The sequence below is a fragment of the Delphinus delphis genome, chromosome 11, assembly GCF_949987515.2.
Source record: "Delphinus delphis chromosome 11, mDelDel1.2, whole genome shotgun sequence".
NCBI lineage: Eukaryota > Metazoa > Chordata > Mammalia > Artiodactyla > Delphinidae > Delphinus > Delphinus delphis.
Window position 1 is genome coordinate 92,744,617 of NC_082693.1, and position 20,269 is coordinate 92,764,885.

Below are 20,269 nucleotides of genomic sequence, written 5' to 3' on the forward strand. Positions count from 1 at the left end.
AGGTTATGTATATCCCTTGAGGAGGAACCAGGATCGCTGCACTGTTTCTTGACTGCTCCTCCTTTGTTTCTGCTTTCCCTCCCTTCCCTGATTAGCAACTGTTTGAACCTGCCCTTTGGAACTCAGGGAAGGTCAGGGAAGCTGAAAGAAGCCTATTTCCTACAAACAAGAAACAGGGACAGGGAAAGGATTTGTACCCGGGAGGGACCCACAGGATCCTGCTTGGTTTCAAGCCTACTTTAAAAAAAATTTAAATACATGCCACTCTCCTGCCTTCCCAAATACTACCTCCTCTTCCTCCTCAAAGGGAATCACTACCTTTCTCACCATAGATTGGTTTTGCCTGTCTTTTAACTTTACCTAATGGAATCAGACAGTAGGCACCCTTTTGTGACATGAAGACTTTTTGTAGTTAGAGCTGCCCTGTCCAAAGATAAAGAGGACTGAGGACTCTATCTGGAGAAAGTGCAAACCCCGCCCCCCCTCCCCGGAATATGTAAACACAGGACAAGTCTCTCAAGTATCAGATAAGGATCAGGACTGTCCAATCCTGAGATTCTTCGGTTCCATGGTCAGTTGTCTAAAGAGGTATATCAAACTACCCTTGTATTAATAACTTGTGGGACACATTATAAAAAGGAGCATTTTCATCCATCATATGAAAATGTGGATAATACCTAATGCTGGGGAGGGTGTGGAGAAAAGGACACTTCCATTTGCTATTGTGAAAGTATGTGATATAATCATTCCGAGGGCAATTAGCTAATACCTACCAAAATTTTAAATGTTCATACGTTTTGGCCAGCAAACCCACATCTTGAAATCCATCCTCCAGAAATACTTGCAGCAACCCTGTACTGTGCGTCAATCTCCTCATTTCTAAAATGGGGACAATAGGGACTTCCCTGGTAGTCCAGTGGTTAAGACTTGCGGCTCCCAATGCAGTGGGCACTGGTTCCATCCCTGGTTGGGGAACTAAGTTCCTGCATGCGGCATGGCCCGGCCAAAAAAAATGGGGCTAGTAGCACCTCAGTGGGTTGATGCAAAGATTAAATGAGCGCCCCTCCCACCCCCGCCCTTCGCACGTACAAACAGTGCCTGGTACACCCTTTGTTTTAGTACATTGGGACTGTTTACTTGACGTTTTCCCAGAAGACCAATACATCTCCAAATCTCTACTTTGCTCCTACCAAAAACAGCCCTCAGGGAAATGAAACTGGATTCGTGTTTGTCTACGTGCGATCTCTAGGAGGCTTGTTAAAATGCAGATTTTCGGGCTCACCCTAAGCCCACAGAACAGAATTAACCGCTGACGCACCCCGATTCAGGGCTTTAATAAGTTTCCCACGTGTCTCACGTTCTCCGACCTCCCGGCCGCCCTTTGCTGAAGGCCGGTGAAGCCCGCCTACCAGAGGGCAGCGCTCTTCCCCAGCTCTCCAGCCTCCGGCTCCAGGAAGGGTGGCTCTGTCCGCCGTCGGCGCCGCACTCGCCTCTTCTCTTCCGCTTCCGGTGTTCCCCACAGCCATGGCTGCCGCCGCCGCCGCTGCGGGCCCAGGGGCGCCGCTGTCCCCGGACGAATTGCTTCCGAAAGGCGATGCCGAGAAGCCTGAGGAGGAGCTGGAGGAGGAAGACGACGAGGAGGTACTGGGCACTGCGGGGCGGAGCGGGGCTGGGAGGGTGCGGGCGGGGAGCGGGGGTGAGGGCTCCGCGTGCTGCAGGAGCGGGACGAAGGCGCGTCGCGGAGCCTGGAGAAGTCCGAGCAGAGGCGTCTCTGGGAGGCGGGGTGAGGCTCCGCTGGGGCCGGGGTGCCCTAGCTCCAGGAGACCGGCATGTCCCGGCGTCGGGGGGTGGTTACCGCTGCTTCGGCCCATATCCGCGCCTCCTCCACCACAGTTAGATGAGACTCTGTCGGAGAGACTGTGGGGTCTGACGGAGATGTTCCCCGAGAGAGTCCGGTCTGCGGCTGGAGCCACTTTTGATCTCTCCCTCTTCGTGGCTCAAAAAATGTACAGGTAAGGGACGAGGGCAAAGACATTGGGGTGTGCCTGGGGTGACTAGGTGCCCTGAATGAACACGGGCTTTGGGAGCCGCAGACCTAGGTTGGAGGACAGCCCGCCAGCTAGATCACTGAGTGACCTTGGACTGGTGCTACTTTAACCTTTCTTGGTCTCTGTTTCCTCGTCTGTAAAGTGAGGATTCTTATTAGGCAGGGTCGTTGTGAGGATCAGCTCAGATTATGTGATATAATTAACGTATAAGTAGCACTGTGAGAACTCGGGAGAATGTTCAGACTGCTCTCACTAGACGTACAGTCTCTAGAACTGCTCCTCCTGTTTCCGGTAGGAGTACAGTGCAAGAGTTGGGTAGAACACGCCTACCAAGAACATCGGAATGTGCAGGGTGAGAGATTCGGTTACTGGTGAGGTCTTGGTGAAGCTGTGTATTTTTGTCTTGCCGTCGTGCTCATGCTCCCTCCGCAGGTTTTCCAGGGCAGCCTTGTGGATTGGAACCACTTCCTTCATGATCCTGGTTCTTCCGGTCGTCTTTGAGACTGAGAAGTTGCAGATGGAGCAGCAGCAGCAGCTGCAGCAGCGGCAGGTGAGCCCAGACCCTGGGCTTGTTGCCAGTAGTGGAGACATAAGTTGTTTATTCCTCCGGCACCTAGGTAGGGCGGTTAGTGTGCCGGAAGGGATTGAGATCCGGCCCACCCTCCTTTAGGTGCCTGACTGTGCCCTCAGCATTGTTTTCATAGACCTTGTCTGCCTGGACAGGTATGATGAAGATGAGAGCCCTAGGTCTGTACAATGCCTTACACCCCTCCTTTTCTTTTCCAGATACTTCTAGGGCCTAATACAGGGCTGTCAGGAGGAATGCCCGGGGCTCTACCTTCACTTCCTGGAAAGATCTAGATTGTTACTGCTATGTTTGGCCTGTCTTGGTGGGAGAAGTTTGAAAATTCAATAGTGTTTGAACTGCTGATTATTGGATTTTTTTTAATTTTTTTTTTTTTGAACTTTGGCACATTGATTTATCTAAACCTGGTGGGGAGAATTCTCCCCACATGGTCTCATGGAGAGACTCCTCACTTGCAACTGTGCCCTCCATGCTCTCCTGACTTATGTCTTCTGTCCTCACTCTGATACCACAGTGCAGCAATGCAGATGGTTACTCCAGCTCCGGCCATCCCACCCCTTTCACTAAATTACTTCTGACGGAAGATCTCCTCACTATCCCATTGTGGGGTAGGAACTGATGCCATCGGGAAGGATGTGCCCCTGACCATTAACGACTGTTCGGTTTTTAAGAATGGGGATGTTGGGGAGGGACGTGCACACGAGATGGAATGCATTACAGCTGTGCTGTGAATTTCTGTGTATGTTGGAAAGGATGGAGAGAGGGCTGGCAACAGCTTCAGCCACAACGTGGGGACTGTGGAGGACAGAGCAGGAGCTCATTTCCTCTGCATATTTCAGCTGTTAGACGTGTGTGTGTCTAAAAGAGAAAAAAAAGTCAGTGCTCACTTTTTCTATTTAAATATTAAAAAATGATTCCAACCGAAAATGTCTTCCAAGTGCTCGTCATACATACCTTGAAATTATTTAGACCATTTTAGGACAAAGAAAACTGCCCCTCACATTTTCTCTCACCTGAGCCAGCACCACCGTTTAATACCGACTGATCCCTTAGGCCCACGTTAGTTAAATTCCCCGAGGTTAAAAAAAAATTCGTCTTTGACCAAGAACCTCTCTGAGTTCAAGCAATCAGTTTCAGATCCACCAGCAAAGGATTGGGTCCATGTACTTGCACAGTCTACAATGACATTATACAGTTATAAAGGGGGAATTCCCTGGTGGTCCGGTAGTTAGGACTCTGTGCTTCCACTGCAGGCAACACGGGTTCGATCCCTGTTTGGGGAACTAAGATCCCACATGCTGTGAAGCTCGGCCAAAGGGAAAAAAAAGAAAAAGCAATAATTATAAAGAACTTGCAAAGAATGACATAGTACTGCTATCTAGTCTGGGGATAGGAAGGTTGCAAATAGAACATCTTGGGTTTGTTCTTTTTGAAAATACAGTTGACCCTTGAACAACACGGGGTTAGGGGAACTGACGCTCCTTGCAGTCAAATGCCTGTGCATTTCTTTTAAAAATCATTGGCCCTCTGTGTCTTCTGTCCAACCAATCACAGTTCATGTGGCACTGTAGTATTTCTTGAAAAAAGTTCACGTGTAAGTGGACCCCCAGAGTTCAAACCTGTGCTGTTTGAGGATCAATTGTAATTGCTCATGAGCTATTGACAGTGAATCCAACTGTAGCCCTATCTTTGAACTCTGTAATTTTTCCATTTCACACACATTTTTATTGGCATTGTGCTAGTAACAATACTAAGTCTTTTATGTGGGTTGCTGGAACTATACTATACAATTTAGGAGGTGGTATAGTATTCTCATTTTACAGAAGAGGAAAACAGTCCCAGAAAGGTTAAGTGATCTGTTCCAGGCTGAATAGAAAATGCCTGATCTGAATTCAAATCTAGTCAGTCTGGCTCGGAATCCTGCTATGTACTTGGTGCTGGGGCCTCCCAGGTCCTCTGTGAAAATACATAATCTTCCACCTGTTAACCAGGGAAGAACAGTCACTTGTCAGTAAAGAAAACTTGTACTTAAGATTAGGGTTAGGGGTTCTTCATGTTGTGGAGCCTAGTTTTTACAAATTAAGTCGAAAAGTGTCTCGGGCTTTTTCTGAATCAAGTCCTACTTGGTGAGTATTTTGTCTGGATTTTTGAAGTGAGAGAGGTCTGGCCAAAGTATGTCTCTAAAAGATGACTTATGGTGGTAGTGAATTCCTTCCAAAGCAGCATCATACTAAACTTCACTTTTTTTAATGTACATAATTATAGAATTCAGACAGATGAAATTTATGTATGGAGTTTTCCATTTTTAATATTTGGTTAAACAAAATACATCTTTTGTAAACAAACCCAGCACAAGGCCAACAAAAAGGAATAAAAGCAAGAAAAACAAAAAGCCTAGGGTTGCCCCTTACTGGGCATCAGGGTCAGGCCTGCCCCCTTTCTTATAGGAAGTGGGGCCTTTTGCCCTTGGGCATCAGCATAGGTCCCTGTTCCTAAGCACCAGAATTGGATATGAACAGAGAAACCAGCCCTGAAATGTTTAAGCGTCTTTGCATATATCCCACTGGCTCATGGACTCCAAGTGCATGGGGACTCCTTTGAAGTGCCGTTTGCACAGGCCCCAGCAGATTGGTGGCGAGGAGTTTCCTTCTCCTCCCAGGAAATGGCTTACATCACTGACAGTGCCAATGGACCCAAGGTCCTGCTTGTGACAATGAGCAAGGTTGGCTGTAACTTCTGGCTGGTGGTGGTTGGAATGTCTGTGCAGGGGCGAAGAGCTCCCTGTGGTGCCAAGCAGGTCTGGTGTAGAAAATGGTGCAGAAGAGAATGCGGCCACTTGCTGAGTGCGGCCACTTGTTACTCAGCATAAAAAATGGCCTTGTTGGATTGAAGATACATGTGCAGAAAAAGTGCTGGTGTAAACATGCACTCCAGTCACAGTGGGGAGAAAGCCTCAGCTTCATCCCGTTAAGCTTGCTCAGGCTGGACATGCAAGCCCCAGGCTGGCTCTGCTATTGGAGAGGTCTGGCCAGTGGGGCAGCTCTCAGACCTGCCGAAACCACTGACCTGTGAGGGCTGGACAGGCCATCCTTGCCTGCCCGCCTGCCCTGAGACAACCACAGCCACTGTGGTGACAGGCGGTGTAGTATGACCCTTACTTCTCCTTTTGTTTTCCCAAGTTACGGGGAGAAAAGTGGCCTACAACTATTTAAAGAGGTAGGGGGCGGGTCCATTCTCAGTTGATCTGTAAAGGAAGCTACAGAGAGATGACAAAGCGTAATGCACATATCCACCCAATGTGAGGGCTCTGCTTCTTGTCACTACAGTGACTCCAAGCCTAGGACTTCTACCCATTCTAGCTGCTCCAGGTCTCTGAAGGCTTATCTTCCCAATACTTTCCTTGCCCAACTCTGTCTCAAACTAGTAGTATTTGATGTCAAAGGCAGTCTTTTTTTTTTCCTGATTTTTGCCAGAGTGGGTCAGCTGGGAAAACTGCCCTTTTGCCTATCTTGTGCCTCAAAGCCTCCTAAACCAGTGCAATGCAGTGAAGTGGGAGGGATGATGCTGGAGTGAGGCGGACAGGCTGCCCATGCCTGCCCCAGCCTGGTTCTGGCCACATCCTCTTAGGTATCTAGCTCACCCTGTCACACTAGAATATCGCAGGATTCAACCGCCCGGCATGGATTAGAGAACTTTTCATTATAAAACTCCAAGGATGGCCATAAACCACTCTTAAAAACGGGGTAAGGGCGGCATTAAGGGTTGGAGACAGCATGCTGTACTGCTGCTGCAGTTTTGGAGATGGTTTCCTGAGAGGCCTTTTTGCTCTAAGTCCTTCAAACCCGTCAGCATGGGCTTTGCCTGTACTGTGTCTTCAGACCCACTGGTTGCCAGGAAAGGGGAAGTGAAGGCAGCATCTCCAGGTGAGTCAGAGCAGCAGTGAACTCCAGCAGAGCCTCTGGCAAGTCCTCAGAGAAACGGGGAAATAAGCTAAGACCCACCTTTCTTTCTCCTCTCTTAAATAAAACAAAAGTCTTCCATAGCTTGCCTTAAGCACACAGAGCTCCTACTTTCCTTTCCCAGAACAAGTAACGCTGGTTGGTTCTGTAACAGTCTACATGTCTGTCCTATTGCACTGTCAAATCTGAGGGGAAAAACCCGATGAGATGTTTGGGGACGTGGCAAGGGCAGACCCACTGTAGAGGCCACAGCACATCACAGAGGATTTCGGGGGTTGAGGTGAGGGAAGGCTGGGTAGAACTGTGTTACACATCAGCCCTCCAACTCTGATGGGCCTCCACCTCTTCTGGTACCACCAGCAGGAGTTCACAGTTCTTTCCTCGCAAATGATGTTTTAAAAATTTCCTACAGGAAAAAAGGGTAGATGAAAGAGAAAATGAAAATGCTAGTAAAATTGCAAACTCCAGTCTTGGGGCCACATGTTCGCCAGACAGGACCCTTGTTATTTTTACCCTTGGCTGCCCTAAACACGCTCTAGTAGTGATCTGTTCTTGGAGGAGTCCACATTTGGTTACCCCTCAATCTGTCCAGTTAAATTTCCAATATGAATTTTTGCTCATCCTCATATGTTGCTGCCAACAGTAGCCAGTTCTGTGAGGAACAGAGCCCAAAGTACTCTAAAGGACTTATAATTGTAAAAAAAAAAGAAAAAGAAGAAGAAGAAGGAGTTTCTTCTTTGGTTCCAGGGAAATTTAGCCCCCTCTGGCCCAAATGTTTGCCTTCCTTTCATTGAACTGGCAGCTATACTGTCAAGTTGGAGAATGTTACAATGCCAGTCCCGCCAGACTAGAGAGCCAGCATCCCAGGTAATGGGACTTCTCTACCAATGGGATTTAATGTCTTCATGGGCCATCAAAGATTCAGGTCTTTTTAAAGTCTGAAACCCTATGATTCTAAGTGACAATAAGGAGAGGACCCAAGGAACTAGGAATTTCATTTCCTTTGTCCAAAGATAAGCTCAACTTGCCACTACATCAGCCACACAGGTACCTGAGCTCGCCCTCGCCTCCAATCCATTCGGGCATCTTCAGTTTGGAGTCGAGGTTGTAGTAGGCACCTCCCACCTCTCGAACACAGATCCAATGCTGCCTTTTGAGTGGCAACTTCAGTGGACCCCAACACAGGCTGGAGGGCAGATTCATGATGAAGCCCATAACGTTAGTGAGAGCAATGGCGCCGACATCCCTGCAGAACAGAAACGGTATTGGGCTCTGCAGCAGCCAACTCCCCCGGATTCCCCAGCTGTAACACCACCACTGGCCACCTCCCCGGCTGAATGCCAGTTCTCATCAAGTCAAGCCTGGTTCAATTACCTGCGCTTGTCCCACCAAACAGCTTCATAGCCTTTGGTTTGAAGTGCTGCCATAATGACGTTCACATCGTAGTTCCCATTTCCCAGCATGCTCTTCTTGTGGGGGGTCACCATGGTGTTTGGAGACAACCTGCAAATGTGAAAGGAGGAAAGCTGAGACTTGCTGGTCAACATAACCCCTCCTGGCCCTGCACTGGCAGGGACAAAAGAGCACTTTACACCACTGCCCCTGGAAGCTTGTTTCCTCCCATTCAAGTAAATGTAACGAGTTCTTACCAAAGTATTTTGAAGTCTGGGCTCCTGCTTCCCTAGGGATTACCTTTCCTTTTATGAAAAACAATAACTCAGTAGCAGTGGGGCCTATCTGCCTGCCATTTAGAAAGTATGTCTCCAGTGAATTCAATGGATACAGAGAATGTTCCACGAAGCAGTCTCATCTATGAAATCCCCAGTCTTCCCATTTCTGCAGTCTTCTTCCTTGCTGATCTTTCTGCCTTGATACAGCCTTTTTTTTAACATTAAAAATAGTATTTGATAGTTTGATTGCATGGGTAGTATTTCTTACACTTTAAATGCTTTCTGTTTAAGGCTTGCATACTTGGTAATCATCAATCATTAAATACTCAAAGGCCTACAGGGGCTCAGACAGGTAATATAAATGTATGAACTGGGACCACATAAGGCAATATAAAGTAGTAAGGCCCATATTAAACTGAAATTCATGAACCACCTAAAGGTATTCTGAATATACACGTGTGTAAAATACCTGAATTAAAAAAAAAAAACAAACACAAATTGGAAAAAAATTTTGTACCAGATAAACAAAACTCAACTGCAGTGTGGTTTGCTCACTGGCTTTAAGCCACCTTTGCCCAGGCCTCTTTAGCCACTCCTCCATCTCATGACAAGGTCAGTTCTGAAGGCATTCCCAATCCTATGAATTTGCTTTCATAGGCGGCGCAGGCCAGGACCTGAGGAAAGGCCATCTTGAAGGAAGGGGCAGCATGCCTTTCACCTCTGTGTGAAGGGGAGGAAGGGAAATGACGTGAGTTCCTCAGGAATAAAAGTGGAGAGCGGATGTCTAGGAGGTTGCTAAATGCCATCTCCAGGAGAGAATCAGATCTTTAGGTCAACTCTAAAAACTCAAGAAATCTTATACTCTATATACAGCAACCATACTGATATTTTTCCAACATAAAACATACCCCTGCCACTACTTAAACCCTCCAAGGCTCCCAAAGCACTTAAATACGATCTAAACTACTTCCTCTGGCCTGCAAGGCCCTTAGGATTCTGCTGACCTCCTCCCTACCTCTTAGCACAAACACCTTTTCTCTGCAATCTGAACACACAAAGCTCTTTCTCACTGGAGGGCCTTTGCACTCACTGTTCCCGCTGTCTGGAATCCTCTTCCCCTAGATCTCCACTTGCTCTGCTCCTCCTTTTTTGGGTCTCAAGTGTTATTGCCCTAGAGGCCTTTTCTGACCACCCAACCTTACGTTTCTCCCAGTCATTTCCTCTTACATCCACCTGCTTTAATTATAGCTCGTGTTACTACTGGACGTGTTTTCTGACTTGCGTGTTTTTCCACACTAGAAAGACAGCAGGGGCCTTCTCTACCCATCACCAGACCTCAAAGAATACCTGGCACGTGACAGGTGCTCGAGGGACGTTTGTTGAAATGTTTTCCATGTTTATTTTGTTTTCCCTCTCTCTTGCCCTGTAAATATTAGCGGACCCTTAAAATAATAAGGGCTTATATGCTAGCCTCCAGAGTTAGCAAAGAAGGGGATCTGAGGACACTAAACTCCACTCTGCAACCAAACTTTGTTTTACCTGTGACAATAAATACCGTTTAGTGAAAACTTCTCTGCCATGCCTGATGATAGATGCTTTCATATATGTATCTCATTTAATCCTCACAAGAAGCTATGAATTATTACCATTTTATGGGTTTAGAAACTGAAGTTTGGTGATTTAAAATGACTAGCCCGTGATCACTTCCCTTATAGATGACAGAACTAGGATTCAAACTCGGGTTTGTTTGAATCCAAAGTTCTGCTTGCTGTCTTACGGCAAGGACTCATGAATCAGAGTGGCTGGTGGCGGTGGGCTGATAAGAGGAAAGGCCAGCTGAGTCCCTTGGCCTGGGCCTAAAATGTAGCTTAACAGGACAAACGCTCTCAGTGGGTTCTTGGGCACTTGGATTAAATGAGAAAGCCTATGAAAGTCTATCTCAAGATATATCAAGTTACTCTCCCTTCACCAACTTTTCAGTAGCTTCTCAATACCTTCAGAGAAGTCTCCAGCCAGTAGACGCATGAAGGTTCCAGCAAAGAAACTGCTGAGTCCCCCACCTCTTTCACCATCTAACTCCCTACCAAGCTCAAACCTTAGTGCTGCGTTTCCCCGCAATGCGCTCCTCAGAGGATCACAGAGGCATTTAATACAATAGCTGAATGAATCAAGTAAACAGGTTTCCTACAGGTTTTCTTGAAGCCCCTAATATGCTAATATTTACCTTGAGTCTGGGGAGAGGGTGTACAAAAGGTTTCAGCTCCCAAACAGGTTTGACCACACATTTTTTTTGAGGTGCATCTTCTAGGACTAGTGTTCCAAGTGTCTCTTCTCCTTGTCCTACATCAATCTCAGATTCAAATCCTTGCCTGTCTATTCCTACTATCTCTCCCCTAACTGGAGGCTCCTCACCTCACACCTGGATTTAAAAAAAAATATTTTAATCTTTTGGCTGCACCATGCAACATGTGGGATCTTAGTTCCCCGACCAGGCATCGAGCCCTCGTCCCCTGTATTGGAAGCGTCTTAACCACTGGACCACCAGAGAAGTCCCACACCTGGATTTTTTGACACAGGTTCCTAAACTGACCTCCTTGCTTCCAAATGCTCCTTCCACCTATTCAGGCTTTATGTTCCTGCCACCTTCACCAAGGTATCATTTCACTCACTTACGTAAGAACTGTCAGTGGAGCCAGTTGCCTGGTTGGCCAACTCCAACCCTCCCAGCCCCACTTGACCTGCTGTTTCCCTTTCATTGGGCTTAGTGTACTTCAGGCACCATGACCATGTGGCCTCTCTTCTTTTATCCTAGTTCCTGTTTCAAGCTAAATCCTAAAGCTTCTTCAAGCTCAACCTAACATCCTACCTCTTCCATGGAATCCTTCCTGGCTCCAGTGCAGCAGAAAAAGGAGGGAGATCAGGAGGACCACACACATCTGAGTTCATATCCAAGCAGAATCAATATCAATTCTGAGATTTAGTCTCCATGCCTGTTAGCTTCTCTGTAAAAATGGGAATGATTCCTATCTTATAGGATCATTGAAGAATTCACTTATTTTATACATGTCCAACAAAATAGTAAATTCCCAAAGCAAAGGGGATGACTCATCTCCTCTGTATCTCTCACAGCTGGGCATTGGCAACTGCATAACCATGTGTCTGTCAAACCAATCAATATAGGAAATGCTAAGAATGGTTTCCAACTCACTCCTAGAAGAGTGGCCATTTGAGTAAGTGGGATCCATCCAGTGTGCCCATTATACCAGTGCTTGTTTTTACTTTGACAATAATCAAGTGCCCACTGTGTTGGCTATTTTTATGAGATTTATCACTTAATCCTTCCAACAATCTTGAGATAGAAATTAACCCCATAGTGTAAGTAAGGAAGCTGAGGTACAAAGAGGTTATGGTGACTTTTACAGTCATATACAGCTAGTGAGTGGCAGAGCTGGGATTCCACCTCTAAACCTAAAGCTACAATGAACAGTCTCCTGGATATTTCAACACACTGATCCCACTGAATTCCATGGGAATTCTACTCTGTCCCAATGGAATGTTTTCTTGAGACTCCTCGGCAAACTCCTATTCAGGACTGTCTTAATTATTTCCACGGAAATTCTGGACTATACGCTAGCCTCTCATTTTTGTCACCATACGCAGAGGTTAGAGCCATACGATTTGAAGTGATCTACAACTGAGAAGATGGATTCTAGTCCAGGTCTCTCCACTGTTGTCTGTGCCCTCAGTTAAGTCTCTGGTCCTCTCTTATAGTTACCACTGTGTCTGGCTAAGGTGATGTTTCAGGTTTGAATGAAAAGGAAATGTGGAAACATGTCATCAAGATTCCTTTTTTCCCTTAATTTTTTCCTTTTTATAAGTTCTGAGGTGTGACCTTAGAAAATATGGCTCAGAACTTCCTAATGTGTTTTTAAATTATTAAATACATAAAGCACAGCTTAAATACATAAAGCACAGATCACAGCGCCAGGTACACAAAAGTACTCTGTAGGTGCTGGCGATGATGATGACAAGGAGGAGTCTGTCCAGCCCTTGGATGAGAAAATTTAAATCTCTAGAGGTTAACACTCAACAACACCTCTTCTCCATTTACAACCGCCATACCTTTAAATGTGACGCCTTCCTTTAAATGTGTGCTCAGGGACTTTTTAATGGGGAGGCAGGAGGGCTTCTCTGTGGTAGAGGATGTTCACCAGTATCTATAATCTCTTATAGTCTGACCTTTTCTCCAATTGCAGTTGTTCATCCTTTTCAAACCAATGATCTCTTTGTGACCACTATCTTCAAATCCTGGATTGAGCCTGTCACACCTGACTCCTCTCTTCCCTGTTCCTGTGTTGCTGCCGAGTCATTAGCTTAGTCCTGTCTAAATTCCTATTCATTTCTATTCCAGCCATGAGTCATCTCATACCCACAACTGCATTGAAACTCCACCCTGCTTTTGTATTCTGTCTGGCTAAAATTCAACTGCTAGAATGAACTTCCTCTCAACAAATGTCATTAATCAAAAATTGTGTCCCATTTCTACCATTCATCAGCCACATCTTCAAGAAAGCATATAACTTAAGATCTGGGAATTTAAAATTATCTAGTTAACATTACTGCCAACATTACTCTTCTTTTCTGTTAAAATCCAAATGGATTATTTTTTTCCCTTTAGATTGCTCTGAATTCCATGGTTCTAAATTCACTTAAGTCTTTTCTCAAGGCCGGGTCAATGGATAGTTCTAAGACGTACTTCTCTGCAGCTGAGTCTTGTTCAGCTTGTTTTCTTTACAGTGTGTAGTGGTGCCTGGCATACTGAAGGCAGCTAGTAAATGTTTCTCGTTTAAAAAATTCTATCTCCTCTCCCTCACCTCTCCTCCCTTTGTTTTTTCCTCTCATCCCTTTCACACTTCTTTGTTTCTATTTATCCACACCGAATCTTCCCATATTAAATACTCCATACAGAATTCCACCTCTGGAGTGGTAGGGTACATATATTGTCATATGTACTGGTCTGCTGTGACTCTGAGGTGGATCTTGTGCTGATAGGTACCTGGGGGAATGTAGTACAACTTGCTAAAGCTTCAAAAGCCAGGAATAGAACTTTGGTTCCATGTGAGTGTTTAGCAAATATTTAGCGTTCTTTCATTCAGGGAAAACATAGCTGAAAAAGTCCTGCTATTATCCACAAACAGCTTATAGTCCACATCTTCAAACCCAGGCCCAACTTCCTAGCAGGGTGAACAGCTACTGATGATGTAATTGCTCTGAGACGCCTTCCCAATACTCAGGAAGTAGCAGAGCAGATAGGAGAGCAGGCCCTCCATTCACAAAGCTTGGGACCAAATCCTACAACTAATAGCTCTGTGAACTCTGTTCCCTCATCTGGAAAGATGAAAAATAACAGGATCTACCTTTTTTTTTTTGGCCGCACAGCATGTGGGATGTTATCTCCCTGACCAGGGATCCAACCGGTGCCCCCTGCAGTGGAAGTGCGGAGTCTTAACCACTGGACCGCCAAGGAAGTCCCAGGATCTACCCTTAAGATTGGTGTCAGGAGTGAGTTAACACAAGGAAAGCACTCAGAACAGTGCTTTGCACAGAGTGAGTGTTCATCTGCATTAGTGATCATCATCATGTCAGATCCAGGCCAAATTTAGAGAAGTGGAAAACTTCTGAATGGACACACCGAATCTTGGAATTGACATTGACTAGTGAGTGAAACTGGGCAAATTGCTTAAATGGAAACCTAGTTTCGTAGGATCACTATTGATAAGGTTGTTGCAGGGCTGTCACAGAGTACCAAGTACCAAGCAAGTTCAAGGACTCACTGTCAGTCTTTTTCTTCTCCCTAGACTTCGATTAGGAAACAATCTGAAAATATCCAATTAGGAGAAGAAGATATATTAATGGCTGCCAAAAGGAAGCAGTCTAAGGGACTGGCCTCCTTTCTGCTTTCAGCTACACTACCTAGCAATCTGAGACAAGTTATCTCACCTCCCAGGGCCCTGTTTCCTGAGAAGAGTTAATTCTACTTGCCAGATGATGGCCATGATGCAAAGGACACATCTGCCCTGCTAAGGCATTACTATGGTTATTACTGACACTGGAAAATAATTACTCTCATTACAATTTTGTCAGCACACTGGGATTAACATTCTTTTAAGAGAGGGCCTACGGTTCTTTCAGGGTAAGTGGTCCATACCTATGCTTCATAAATCACCCCAAATAGGTTGTTCCCAGCTGTAATTCAGGCCCTCTGGGGCAATCATTTCATTTCTGAATGGAGTCAGAGAAGGGTCTTCTGGAACTGCCAATATACATTGCTTGAAGAATTCTTGGGCTTTCTCTGCATTGACAATTGAGCGGGATAACTCTTTATAAGCTGGCGTAGTAAGACAGGCGCACTGTCAGAGTTGCTATGGACAGCACACGTGCTGATCCAGCCACTGCAGAACCATTTCTCATACCCTTTGAGAGAAGAATTTTAGAACATCAAAGCTGAAAGAAAGCTGAACTTCTATCAACCTGTCCGGTAGTGTTTGGAAAGTAGATAAGAAAGGCCCTCTAGAATGAAGTAGAAAGGGGAGGGGACCTAGAGTCAGCTTCAAATCACAGCTTTGCTACTTAGAAGCTATTTGGACAAATTACCTGACCTTTCTTTCTGTTTCTTTATCAGTAAAATAGAGACAGTAAACCTACTGTTACGAGAGCTACACAAAACACCATATGAAAAGCACCAACCCCAGCACACGGCCTCGTAGAAAAGCTGAGCACTGTGTACATACCCTTCTTACGGAACCCACTACATTCCAACCCTGATGACAGGTGACTGAGTGTGTACGTATCTTGTCCCCCTTCTAGACTCTAAACTCCTTGGGGGCAGGACTTGACAGGCATTAACAGCATAGTGGTCAACAGCACAGCAACAACAAACCTGGATTCAAGCCTGGCTTCATCTCTTGTTATGTTACCTTGGGCAAATTACTGAACTTCTCTGAGCCCTGTCTTTATCCATAAAATGGAAATGACAACACAGATTCCAATGGATTGTAGAAGGGATCACTGAGGCTCTTAGCACTGTGCCCAGCCCACTGTTAAGTGCTGGTCCTGATTATTCACTTTCCCATTCCTGTGTCCCTTATACCTGCTAACAGCATTTAGCTAACAATCGCTGTTGGTTTGAAGGTTTATGCAGCAGAGACGCTGCCCCACGCGCAGAAATTCAAAAAGAGCACAAAAGGATAGAGGCACCAAGAAGGAGTCCCCTACCTCTGGAAAATCTCTTGCAGCGTGTCCCGGGTGAAGGCATTGCTGTCCTGGAAGACGTTATTGAGGGCGTGCAGAGCACAAAGCTCCCTGCGCTGCTTCTCATGGTAGATTTGTAGGGGTGCAGCCTGGGGCAGCTCCAATGATTCGGATTTGGCCTTGTCTCCTTTCCATGGCACGCAACTCATGTTTTTCGTTTTAGGTTCCAGAGAGGGCTAAAAACACCCCACTCTTTCCTCCTGAGGAGGAATGTAAGCTTCTCAGTCTTTGCAGGATTCCTGAGGTCTACCTTATTTTCTGATGTCCATGATTTATGCTTTGTCACGGGGAGAAAAGGTTGTAATCAAAAGGAAAAATAATCCCCCTCTTCTCAAAACAAAGATAACTTTTGGATTTAGTGTATTTTGCCACCACTGTCGAAGTGCAGAAGTTTTAAAAAATCATATAAAATCGAAGACCTTGTTTTCCTTCTTCCACCCTCCTCTTCTACCCCTTCCAAAAACACACGATTTTCTTGCTGTATTTTCCTTTCTGCAAATGCCAACCAGGCCTCAAGGCAGGAGGACCGAACGGAGTCGGTCACATCGCTCCTTTTCTTCCATTTCTTTGGAACCACAACGCCACTGACTCAGGAGACAAGGCCTAGGTGGTGGATAAAACGCAAATTTCGAGCAGCTAGCGAGGGCCGGCCAGCGTGGGATCGCGGGCCCTGCTGGGGCGTCGGGGGAGGCTCTCCATCCTCTCGGGTGCGGTGGGACCCCGCGGGGCCGAGGCCGGCGCAGCTCCCTCGGAAAGCGCGGACTCTCACCCTCTCGCCGCGGCCCTACGGGGAAGACAACTCCTGTCAGCTCCGGCGGTCGGGTGGGCCGCGGCAGAGGACCAGGCTGCCCAGGGAAGCTGCGCGGCGGGTCCGGCCCCAGCCCCAAGGAAGGTCCTGCACTGCGACGGGCAGGCCCGCGAGGGGTGGGGCCGGACAATTCTTCTCGCCCTCGGGGGCCCAGGCCCACCCAGCTCGCCGCCCCCACCCCAACCTCCCCGCCCGTCACGTGAGTGCAAGCCGAGGCGCCCTCCCGCCGCTCCCCTAACCCCGACCCCGCCCGGTCTCCCGCGCCGCCTGGACAGCGTGCGGACGCGCCGCCGGTCGCCCCCTCACCGCTGCAGGCCGCCACCTGGAGCTGCGAGCCGCCACCTGGGCCGCGCTCGGGCGGGCGAGCGAGCGCGCGCACCTGAGCCCGACGTCAGCGGCCCCAGCCCAGCGCGTGCTCCGAAAACGCCCTCCTTCGCCGTCCCAGCTCCCGCCCCGCCACGGCGTCCGCTCTGACGTCGGCCTGACGTCAGCGGCGCCGGCTGTGGGGTCGCGGCCGCCGTGCGTCTGTTGCGCGGGTGCACGCTGCGTTGGGTCTCCTGGCGGTGTGGGGTGGGTAGCCCGGCGGCGGCTGTAGCGGCGACTCGCCGCAGGTAGAGATAGTGCCCGGCTCCTCGGCTGGTGCCCGGATCCTCTGTTCTCTCCCTCCGGGGCTGGGCAGGCCGGGCGGCCGGTGGGAGTCCCACCCCGATGCCTGTCCCGCCCCTCTCGTCCCACGGGCGTCGGCTCAGTTCCGGGGCGGCGACCCAGCCTGGGGCTACACTTCGCGACTCTCCCCAGCCCTCCTGTCTTTCTGATCAGGCTTTTTGGGCCGAGTGCTTTCGCGAACCCGGACTAGTTTCACTTGCGCTGGCCGTTTTATCTTTGTCTAGCATGCCGTTCGCCAGGTGATTTCAAAGCACCTTACTGACGCGGTCGGGCGCAAATTCTCTTGTTTAGTGGGCCCGACCGCCCTCACTTTCCGGGAACTCTGAGGGTAAGTGCCTCGCCGGGAGTCACGTTTCAAGTGGAATAATCCTATTTCAGTTCCTTGGTGTCGTATTTCGGCTTGCTACTCACAGACCACTGCCCTTTTGCCTTCGGGTTCCCGTCTGGTCTCACAGTGGCGGCCGTAGAGCTTTCCTCTGAGTTTTCTTAAGGCGTAAGTGCATTGTGTGTGTCAGGAAGATGAACTCAGTCCCACATGGATTGTTTTCCCTTTTTTTTTACCCAAAGACATGTGGAAGGCTTCAGCAAATATTCATCATCCACTTTAGTGTTGCTATCCTTTTGGAATTTTGTTCAGAAAGTTGGAAAAACAATAAAAGAAAATATCACACTTAATTCAGTCATTTCTTTAATCCTGCTTCAACACAGCTCAACACTTAAAACACAAACATCAACTGAGTAAATCTGAAAATCTACTTGGCCTACTAAACAACTCATGAATCGGGCAGCATCCCGCCTAGTAAATAGAAAGGCACTCCTAGGAGTTGTGCAAAATGGAAAGTTTTCAATGGCAGAAGAAAGAGTGGATTGTATTCGGGAAGGTCACATTCCCTTATAGGAAGCAAGGGGTCTTATCAGGCAGATTACCTCACTAGTGTTGTTCAGGAAATTCCAGAGTGATTGGTTTAAGATTCTACTCCTGATAGAGGTTGAAACTGCAGTTAGGTTAGGTGTTAAATCTTGGTGGGGCTCAACACAAGTGACTCCATTTGGGGCTTGTTTCTTTTTAACAACACCATTGCACTAAACACAGAATTATCACTTAACATACTTGCTTGTGTGCCTACCATGTGGTTGGGAGTCCTCTGCCCTCGTCCAGACAACTTTTGAATCATCTTAAATTTTTATTATCTGTAAGCCATCTAAGAATTACAGTTATATTTGTGCATGATTCGTAATTGAGGCTTGCAAACATTGTTCTTCTAAGTGCTTTACTTATATTAACTCATTTACTGCTAACCTGTTAGGTAGGTACTTTTTTTTTTTTAGATGACAGCTGAAGCACAGAGAGGTTAATTAACTTGCTTGAGGTCACATAGCTAGTAAATAGTGGACCTAGGATTTGAACCTAGGTTCTAACCTGTCTTCCGAAAGAGGATGTAAAGATGGTAAGGAATTCCCTCTCTAAAATGTGATTTCAGATTTCTCTAGTCAATTCAAAAAGCACCTTCTCTGAGAATATTTTTTTTTCTGGGTAAAGCCCTGTAATGAGAAGGGCATGTTTTTTAGCTTACCATCAGGTGTCAGCACATTCTGAACTTGAACTTTTTCTAGAAGAGCCAGTTGGTAAGAGTCTAAATATCACTATTATTCTGGAGTATAATGCCACAATATTTGGCTCTTCTGCCAAATTGAGATTTTAATATTTTTATCTACCTCATAGAGGCATATGTAGGATGGCGGTGAGCAATTTCACCAGAAAAAAAAAAAATTGAAGAACTATTATCAAGACCTTTGGAGTTGGATGGCTTCTCATCCCAGATTCTCACCTGTGTTTGTACAGATAAAATTTGATTGGGGACTTCCCTGGTGGCCCCGTGGTTAAGACTCCAGGATCCCAATGCAGGGGGCCTGGGTTCAAGCCCTGGTCGGGGAACTAGATCCCGCATGCAGCAACTAAGATCCCGTGTGCCATGCAACTAAGACCCGGTGCAGCCAAATATTAAAAAAAAAAAAAAAAGAAGAAGAAGATTTGATCGTAGTTGCAAACAGGAACAAGAAGTTGCCTCTTAACTCTCAAGTAGATCCCTGAAACTGAAGGCTCTTTGGAACCCTGCCTCTTGCTCACAAAATCTTGTGTTCCAAACCCCTAAATCTGGGTATGTTATCTTCTGAAATGGCTGCTCTTTCTTGCTTGCTGCCTGGGACGAGTGGCCATGGCCAGCATTATTAGAGTTTGACTAATCCCTAATTTCATCAAGCTCTTCAGTCTTTTGGAAGAGGAATTCAAGACAGTAAAACTTCTGTTGATAGTGTTTTGGGTTGGGTTTTACACAGCTGATGACACAGGAAGAATCATCCATAGGAAACTACCTTAACAGACTCTAGATCTCGGCCTTACAGTTCACAAATGTGTTGAGGTACTTTTGGCTTCTATTGAGCTAGTTGCCTCATTTTGGTCGTGTAACTGCTCTCTCCGCAGAGGCAATGAATGGAGAATTCTCCCTAAGGTCAGCGTTCAGTTAATTGCCGCGCTCTGGCTGCCGTAGTATTCCAGACATCGATCCTAGTGTTAAAATTGCCTGGAGACTGCCAGCAGGTCGAAGATCAGTCTTCAGTGACTGCCCGGAGTCACTGAGTTGAGTGGGAGGTGCTTTGCGCAGTTTACTATCTCCGTGGGCGGTGGCCCGAGGCGCGGGACTTGTCCGAAGACTGGATTGGGCCTTTCACCTGTCTATCATCGGAAGGCTCTCCGCCCCCGACTGCCTAGCAGCAGGATTTGGAAGCTGAGCACTGCCTCTGAAAACAAGGAGAGTGATGGGCGGTGAAGGTAAGCGTTGTGTGTATTTCTCTCATTGTATGGCTGCTGTGTCAGTCGTGCTCTGCTCTGCTCCCATTGGCGGGAAGGCTCCTGGCAGGTAGCGTGGACATGGTGCTGTCCCTCCCAAGTTACGATCAAGGCGCGTGACGTCTCAGACATTTGTTGTTGGGCTTTGGCTCTCATTAATTATTCATTATGTATTTGAAAGAGCTGCAGCGATTGGTGGCTGAGAGGCCTGGTCGTTTGTTTCTTAGCTAGAGATACGTGTCATCCTCTACGCGGCTGGAGAAATTTCGCATAAATTATTCTGATAAGGTTTGGGGCGGGGCTGCGCATAGATTAGGCAAATGAGCTGGGGAGGGAGGAGAGGCCGGCTACGAATTAGCCTAAGTTATTAAAG

The 20,269-nt window shown here is 47.1% G+C and overlaps 2 protein-coding genes across 4 annotated transcripts; one reads left to right on the plus strand and one right to left on the minus strand.

Annotated features, from left to right (window-relative positions):
- Positions 1-1,492: 1,492 nt before the first annotated feature.
- On the plus strand, positions 1,493-3,563 carry TOMM22 (translocase of outer mitochondrial membrane 22). Its single transcript, XM_060025671.1, has 4 exons — positions 1,493-1,641; positions 1,894-2,012; positions 2,481-2,598; positions 2,835-3,563. The coding sequence occupies exons 1-4, from the start codon at positions 1,525-1,527 to the stop codon at positions 2,907-2,909; spliced, it is 429 nt and encodes a 142-aa protein (XP_059881654.1). The 5' UTR covers positions 1,493-1,524; the 3' UTR covers positions 2,910-3,563.
- Positions 3,564-3,668: 105 nt separating this feature from the next.
- On the minus strand, positions 3,669-16,853 carry JOSD1 (Josephin domain containing 1). 3 transcript variants are annotated; one of them, XM_060025668.1, is made up of 5 exons: positions 16,689-16,853; positions 15,539-16,358; positions 7,968-8,096; positions 7,645-7,839; positions 3,669-6,999 (listed from the first exon to the last, which is right to left on the minus strand). In XM_060025668.1, the coding sequence occupies exons 2-5, from the start codon at positions 15,721-15,723 to the stop codon at positions 6,900-6,902; spliced, it is 609 nt and encodes a 202-aa protein (XP_059881651.1). In that variant the 5' UTR covers positions 15,724-16,358; positions 16,689-16,853; the 3' UTR covers positions 3,669-6,899. The 3 variants fall into 3 exon arrangements, with proteins under 3 accessions (XP_059881651.1, XP_059881652.1, XP_059881653.1); XM_060025669.1 differs by having other exon boundaries at positions 16,762-16,839; XM_060025670.1 differs by lacking the exon at positions 16,689-16,853 and adding an exon at positions 8,800-8,983 and having other exon boundaries at positions 15,539-15,630.
- Between the last annotated feature and the right edge of the window lie 3,416 nt (positions 16,854-20,269).

Bases quoted from the DNA above. Each gene is read 5' to 3' on its own strand.
- TOMM22 (XM_060025671.1), top strand. From the start codon at position 1,525: ATGGCTGCCGCCGCCGCCGCTGCGGGCCCAGGGGCGCCGCTGTCCCCG. The intron at 2,013-2,480 runs GTAAGGGACGAG...CTCCCTCCGCAG, and splicing joins GTGGCTCAAAAAATGTACAG to GTTTTCCAGGGCAGCCTTGT. The intron at 2,599-2,834 runs GTGAGCCCAGAC...TTTCTTTTCCAG, and splicing joins AGCAGCTGCAGCAGCGGCAG to ATACTTCTAGGGCCTAATAC.
- JOSD1 (XM_060025668.1), bottom strand. From the start codon at position 15,723: ATGAGTTGCGTGCCATGGAAAGGAGACAAGGCCAAATCCGAATCATTG. The intron at 8,097-15,538 runs GTAGGGGACTCC...TCACATTTGCAG, and splicing joins CTGCAAGAGATTTTCCAGAG to GTTGTCTCCAAACACCATGG. The intron at 7,000-7,644 runs GTACCTGTGTGG...TTTTTCCTGTAG, and splicing joins GGAGGCGAGGGCGAGCTCAG to GAAATTTTTAAAACATCATT.